Source organism: Antedon bifida, chromosome 1, assembly GCF_963402885.1.
Source record: "Antedon bifida chromosome 1, ecAntBifi1.1, whole genome shotgun sequence".
Lineage (NCBI taxonomy): Eukaryota > Metazoa > Echinodermata > Crinoidea > Comatulida > Antedonidae > Antedon > Antedon bifida.
In genome coordinates, this window is record NC_136226.1 from 10884533 (window position 1) to 10892465 (window position 7933).

The 7933-nt window shown below is 33.9% G+C and overlaps 1 protein-coding gene across 1 annotated transcript; it reads right to left on the reverse strand.

Annotated features, from left to right (window-relative positions):
- Window positions 1-1618: 1618 nt before the first annotated feature.
- On the reverse strand, window positions 1619-6812 carry LOC144834668 (solute carrier family 22 member 7-like). The gene is made up of 6 exons (XM_078689558.1): window positions 6585-6812; window positions 5549-5652; window positions 5058-5176; window positions 4356-4524; window positions 3870-4008; window positions 1619-1717 (listed from the first exon to the last, which is right to left on the reverse strand). The coding sequence occupies exons 1-6, from the start codon at window positions 6810-6812 to the stop codon at window positions 1619-1621; spliced, it is 858 nt and encodes a 285-aa protein (XP_078545684.1).
- Window positions 6813-7933: the final 1121 nt, after the last annotated feature.

Sequence of the window (7933 nt, forward strand, 5' to 3'; positions counted from 1 at the left end):
TTAATTATTACAATTACACTGCTGATGGCTGGTGGTAGTAAGAAAAAACCGACTCCTAAAGATTCGAAAAAAAGAAAACGTAGCTGAATCCGGCGGATCTGGAAAAAGCTGAAACCATTTAGGCCTACTGACAAAACAGAAATTAAAGAATTGATCGACTTAGAGCTTACGAAATGCTTAGCACCTGACTCTACATTTATGAAGAACATTGCTGCAGCTGTATCAAATTCCGTGCAAGAACATCTAATTGGTAAGCTCACTGATGGAGTGGAGTTGTGGCTTGGGGAGTGGAGTTGTGGCATGCGGAGTGGAGTTGTGGCTTGGTGGTTATGATGCTTGGCTACCAATCCAAGGGTCCTGGGTTCAAGTCCTGTCATATGTCAGGATTTTTTTTCATGACAATTTGCAACTCTACTCCCAAAGACTTGTAATAATAAGTCTGTGTTTATGTAGAGCATCTTGTGTATATGTTTGTCTTGTGAATGGGATTTCCACCTTTGAGAGGGATAGTGAATGAATTATATTGTGGTTATCCTTGGCAATTTGCCTAAAATGAAAATAAAAAAAAAAAAAAAGAGATTCTTTACACTTTGATATTAACAAGACTAACGATAAGATAGCAAGCCTTGAAGAAAAAATCATGATTTTAGAAAACAATATTGATGAAGCTGAACAATATTCCAGGGAAGACAGTGTTGGAGGCTTATATTCCAGGGAAGAGAAGATGTGTTTGAATCTATGGAGCAAGCAAGTAGGATGACAGAAGACAGGAGATGGTTTCAGAGTAGTGTTAGAGAAGCTTTCTTTTTTCGCGTGTGAAAATCTCCTCTTGAGGATGAAGTCTTTCACATGATTGTTGTCCGTAGTTAAATAAAGGCCTAATGCAAAACCTTTCGATAATTTAGAACTCACTTGTAATCAAGCTATATAAATATTAAATGAAATTATAAATATATGAAAAAAAACCCAATGCTGATACTTCTGATTTTCGTGATCGTTACACCACACACAGTGCCCAGCAGACGCTAACCCCACTGTTCATTCTGTAGAATAGATATCATGTTCGAAAAGGATGACACAATTTAGTTTGTCGTTAAAGTTAGACTGAAAGATGAACAAACTTTCGTTTCGGAAAAGACTTCGAGATGTAAATTTGAAGTATTTATTATTATTATATTTTTCTGGCGAGTCGAAGATTTAAAGAAAGTCTAAAAATGTGAAATTGTAAGTAATTCATTGTATAGATTCTACTTTATTTCTCCGTTTATGTTATTTAAATTAATTTTTTAAATACTATTTCTAAAATTAAAAATAAAATTAAAATGTCATTAGTAACATTATTATATTAAAACAAAAATTATATTATATAACATAAATGTAAACCTGGTAGGGTTATTTCTTAATTAGCTACAACATGTTATTACAACGTGTTAATGTTTTTTATTTGACATATTCCCTTCTATACATAACATGTTTAGACCACATTGCTTAGTTTCACGGCGATTTAAATATCTAGATACAACCCAAACCCAAACGAATTTAACTAAACCTGTCATGAGAACCAAAACAAACCGATTTAATCACTATTCCAATAACAAATTTCTAATTTAGTTTATTCTTAAGTATTGGCTGCTTGCATCTGAAGACTTTCAAAATCTTTATTCCCTCTTATGTTGTTTTTCCTGAAACAAGAAAACGGCGTGTCATCGGTAATAGACTAAAAGATGCGGAGAAATATGTTTAAACGTAAAAGTAAAGAACCTAGCGTCGCTAGTGGGAACCACGCTTAAGTACTGTTCTTACCTCGTAATCATTTCAGCTTCTTCTATAGTCTGCGGAAGTGGCACATTTAGAGTTTCAGGCAGAAGTAGTGCCACCAGTCCAGAAGTCACTGACGTCAAACTGAACGCCACCAGTGGCAGAGGTGCCCATACTTTTTCGAGAAAAAGAATCTGAGGGGCAAGCATGCCAGCCACTCGTGAAAAGAGGGAGCATATTCCTAAACCGGTGGTCCTGTAAACACGTATACAATTACGTTGCAGTCAATATGTGACATGTATTGACACAAGTTACAATGGCAGCAAAAGAAGCGGGTACTTGTTATTTTGTATTTTACAGATCATTTACACAGACCAGACAACATTCAGGAACATATTAATATTATTTTACGAACTTATCATATAGTATTACTGTAAAGTAAATGTATTTAACTTGCCTAATGTTCGTTGGAAAAAGTTCAACAGTATATATATAAACAATTCCAAATGCAGATGTAATAAAAAACTTGCCAATCATTGCTAAAGATGTTCTGAAAGCCACCAGTGTTACCGCTGAAAATGTACAAACATAATTATTATTACTCTAAAATGGCCTCATAAAAGCAACATGTTGCTCATTATTAATTGAAAATTCTAATCGACCCGATTGAAAAATACATTGTTAAAAATAATTAGTTTAGTAATAATTGTAGCATATCAAAACAGAAGGTCGAATTCTGATTGTCAGTATATAGTACCGTGTGCTCGATTATAATCCAACACACTAATTTAAGCTAAATTGGGACACTATTTGGAATTCATTGTTGATTCAATTCAGTATAATTGAACCCCACCCCAAACTTTCGTACCCAGGCAATCATGGACTAGTACAAAGTACACAGTACCATAAGACGCAACCACCAACCACCATATTTGGGAAGGTTGTGACTGTCCATTTGAGGTTCACACGACATGAGATTTTCAAATGTACAGCTTCCATTAAAGATGTATTGTCCTCCAAAAACATGAAAAATAATAAATAATAAAATCAGACTTTAAATAGTTCATTTTGCAGTTTTAATAAAGTTATTCACTTCTGTAAAAAAAAAATCAAAATAAAAAATTATTTCACTTATAAAGAGACAAAAAAAACGTTTAATTTTAACCAAAAACCATTACCTGACAGACAATTTAAGAATTTTTTGCTTTAAATCACATTTTTTCAGGTAAATCTGTTTTGCTCAAAGTTAATAACTATTACAATAAAATGGCATATTCAACAAAAAATGTGAAACAATTTTTTTTTTAGGGGGACAATATATCTTTAAGCACAACGTTCTACAAACAATGGCAAACTGAGTTTCCAAACAAAAGTTTGAATTTTTTTTTACATCGAGCGCGCTCTAGTGTTACTTGACAGACTTGAAAAGTTTCAATAGAGCATGCGCATCGATGTGGACCGAATCTAGACTTACGAATCCATATATTGATGAAACAAGCAACACCACCAGCAACAAGGGTACCTTCTAGTGAACATCGTCTGCCCAGCTTCTGAATAAAGAACCAAGTGAACAGGTAGGCCAACAACTCGGTAAAACCACCCAAGAAGGTTCCAATGTATACGTCGACGTTTAGACCCTCAACACCATACGTCAAACCATAGTAGGCAAGGTTAACGGCAAACCTATTTTAAACATTAGTTTAAGCAAAATTTAGTTTTAGTTGGAATCCATCAAAAATATATATCTGATGTGGCTGCAATGACATGACATTACACTTTTACCTTTTTTACTTTTTCGGTCACAGAGTTTTAGAGCGGAATAAATGAAAATAGTTTTAATACACAAATAAACAAGAAATGTGTCGTACCAACTGTATGTGATGTAAACAGTTTTTCTTCTCATCTGTGGATATCGAAGTATAATCAACGGACTAGTCTTGGTACTTTCACTTGAATCCTATAATAAAAATCCATGCGTTTTACGTAACATTTTGTTTTATGTTACGCTCATAATCTTTGGTTCTTGTTCATTCCGTGTTTACGGTATGAACGCGTCTTAGACTCTGCTAATAAGATGACATTTTGTCAGCGAAATAAATATGTCAACTTACACATCCAACTTCTAAATTGTCCAATATGTCATCCGGTAAATTTCCAACTTTATTTCTTTTTGCAATTTTTTGAATAACAAGTTTTGCTTCTTCAGTTCTCTCTTTGGCAAGAAGCCACCGAGGTGACTCTGGAATAAAACTGTAAAAATAATCAAATTAAGTTAGAAATGAATTACTATATAACCTATCAGCCATACAAATATTATAATACCAACTTTGTTTGACCATTTTTTAATATTTATACGAAATTGTTACCATAAGTGAATTAATTAACAGAGCTAATAATCACATGTTGCTCCCTAAACAAAGTCTTAAGTTTTTCGGATTTGAGTTGTTTTTACATTTTTACACGATTTTAACATTATGACCCTATTGTACTATAGAAAAGGCTACAGCTTCAACAGCTAATTATATTTTCTGTTTACATTCATTTTAAGCTTTCCGTTTTTAATTTATAAAATACAATTATAATATATTGGTTCTTACAAGTAAAGCAACAGCAGAGGGGAAAGGGAAATGCTGAAAGTCATGAGAAGCTTGTCCCATGATCTAATGAAATAAGCAATCGGAGCTAACATCATTATGCCAAAGCACCAATAGATAGTCACAATGGTAGACATCATGGCTCGTCTAGATGGAGCAACTAATTCCGTAACTGAAAATAATAACAGAGAAAAAAACAATATTTAAATATAAATTGTCTGTATGGTATTAAATTATCGGGACAGTCTACGAAATATATTGGAAATGTTCATTGTATGCCCGTGACGAAAATTATATTATGTTTGAAACTTTAACATTTAACATTAAAATATGATTATATTATTTACCAATTTAGCTTGAAAGGTCGCGACATTTACAGCGTGTTGTTTTACCAGGCATGATACTGAAGCAGGGAGACAAACCTAGGCCCCATGCATATTGCCCTTGCATGCACACAATGCATTAACATGATGTCAATCGAAAGCTCCTTCATTATGTCGTTCTATTTTTTTTTTCTGTCTCAAGTCTCAATTTTGCGTGAATGTTTAGTACACTGTGCAGTATTATACCTATCATCAGCTCTGAATATACCATTTTAATTGTATTTGTTAAGTTGGTCAATGGTTTAAAATATGAATTTTAATGATCTTTAATAAAATATTATCCTACCGTATGTGAAGACTGAAAAATATAACCCAATATTACATATTCCGGTCAGGAAGCGGAAACTCGCATACATCACATATGATTTCGACAGACTGCATAACATCGAGAATGATAAAGCCAATGCAAAGCCTAAAAACACTCCTTTTCTTCTTCCTAGACTAACAATTAAAATTTATAAAATGTGAGTAGTGTAACAAAATGCAGCAGTCGAAGAGTACGGTACTTATAAGTTTGAACTACACTCAAACATGGATTAAGGAATAGACTCAAAATCGCATATAATTAGAAGACTCGCTGAAAATCGCGAAAACCATTATTTAAACAAGAGCAATCAGAGAGTTGCAACATCCACCAGGAGTAACAAGTATCAAGAATCGTGATAAACATTATTCTTGTATAGTTACGGCCTAATATTAGTAAAATAATAAAAAGTGGTCCAGAATTGTTATCCTGGTCCGGATTGTCTCCAAAATTTAATGGCATGATACTATTATGAAGGTACCGAATTCTTTCATTTATTTAAAACTTACAAATCACAAAGAAATCCGAATAGAATAGAACCAACAAAGAAGCCTGCTAGGTACAAGGATGACGCCAAGGAAACCAAATAACTGTCTTCACACACCAGGTCAAACTACCAAAATGTAATGCATGTTATATAAATATGTATTGTTAAATTAAATACTTATAAGGCATTGTGGTGATGTATTGCAACAACTCCTGAAATATAGGTAACAATGATTTTAGAAAGATTGAAAATGTTCATCTGGTTTGAAGATACGATATTTTAAAAATCTATTTTGACAAACCAAAATTAGTTACTGACCTGACTGACAGTTTCAGTGCTCCTTTCGAATTGTCAGTCAGGTCAGTAACTAATTTTGGTTTGTCTAAATAGATTTTTAAAATAATGATTTTAGATGTTGTATATTATAACATAATGTGTGCTGAAAAGGCCGGTAAGTATATAGGCCTACTGTTGTGCTCGCTCATATAGCAAGGAAGAGTTAATTACACTCTTCCCTGCTCATACAATGATACAATGATATAATTGATTGTAACCTATCCTAGCCTCTAACTAAATCAGTTTTAATAGATGTTCATTTAAGGTTTTTTTACAAAGTATTCACCACGAGCTAAACTTTATTGTTCATATACACAATGACAGTTTTGAATACAAGGTACTCCAACGCAACCGTTTCTAAAATCTAAAACTAATCTCTATTTCTACACAATAGAGCATGCATTATGGGAGACACAGTGACTTCAACCAGTCTTTATGCCAATGGTTTATATTGTAATAACTTATCAGTTTGTATATTTAATACATACGCCATATGGGCTAGTATGTTATTTCTATAGTTTGTTTTTCGACCAGCATAATGATAATACAATAACATACAAGCCAACTTAGTGTGCAAAAAAACAATGTTGACATTCATTTATATCTACAATTCAACATTATATCTATTTAATGTATTTATGGTGTTATTTATCTATAAACCATAATCCTCTTTTCTTGAGTTTTGTCCTACCTCTTGACGAACACAAAATAAACAATCTTACCTCAGACACAATAGTGGAATCATACCGTGATCGATCGTAAGCCCATCCATGTTCACAATCAATCAGTTCAGTCGTATCATTTGCATACATTTTACATTGTGCTTCATTGATTAATAGTGTCCCCTCATCATCTGGTGGAAGACTCATACTATCGTTTGTATTCCAGCAGTCACCGAGATAAAGCTCGCTACAATTAGCTTCATATGGAGGCTTGCAATGGTGATCCATAGTCCCACTGATAAACACGGTTGATATATTAGTAAACGGATTAAAAAATATAAGGCAGCATATTGACAATGTCACCAGTTTGTGATAGAGACCATATTCACCAATGTATTTAAAGACGTTATCAAACTTCATAGTGTTATTAGATTGGTACTTATTCAACAACCAATCCTGACGCTACTGATCCCTGGATAGGATTTGTTCTATTGTGTGTAGGCTACAGTTGTTACAAATGTTAGTTATTAACATAACACAAGACTATATAGAATACCTTTAAATGCATCACCGCGCAATTCCTCGTTCAAGTTTAACTGTTAAATATTGTACTATTTTTTTGAAAACAAATGCTCCTGCGAGTCCCATGGGCTCAACACCGCACATTAGTATTGTATGCACCATGGTGAACTGACGTGCCTAAACGTAGCTCTCCCGGCTCCTATTGTTAGGTAACAAACCAATCAGATTACTACACTCAAGCCGTCCACCTGCCCATTAATTATTATTATTACACTGCTGATGGCTGGTGGTAGTAAGAAAAAACCGACTCCTAAAGATTCCGGAGAAAACGTAGCTGACTCCGGCGGATCTGGAAAAAGCTGAAACCGTTAGGCCTACTGACAAAACAGAAATTAAAGAACTGATCGATTTAGAGCTTACGAAATGCTTAGCACCTGACTCTACATTTATGAAGAACATTGCTGCAGCTGTATCAAATTCCGTGCAAGAACTAATTGGTAAGCTCACTGATGGAGTGGAGTTGTGGCTTGGGGAGTGGAGTTGTGGCTTGCGGAGTGGAGTTGGGTTCAAGTCCTGTCATATGTCAGGATTTTTTCTCATGACAATTTGCAACTCCACTCCCAAAGACTTGTAATAATAAGTCTTTGTTTATGTAGAGCATCTTATGTATATGTTTGTCTTGTGAATGGGATTTCCACCTTTGAGAAGGATAGTGAATGAATTCTCTTGTGGTTATCCTTGGCAATTTGCCTAAAATGAAAATTTAAAAAAAGAGATTAGAGATTCTTTACACTGTGATATTAACAAGACTAACGATAAGATAGCAAGCCTTGAAGAAAAAAGCATGATTTTAGAAAACAATATTGATGAAGCTGAACAATATTCCA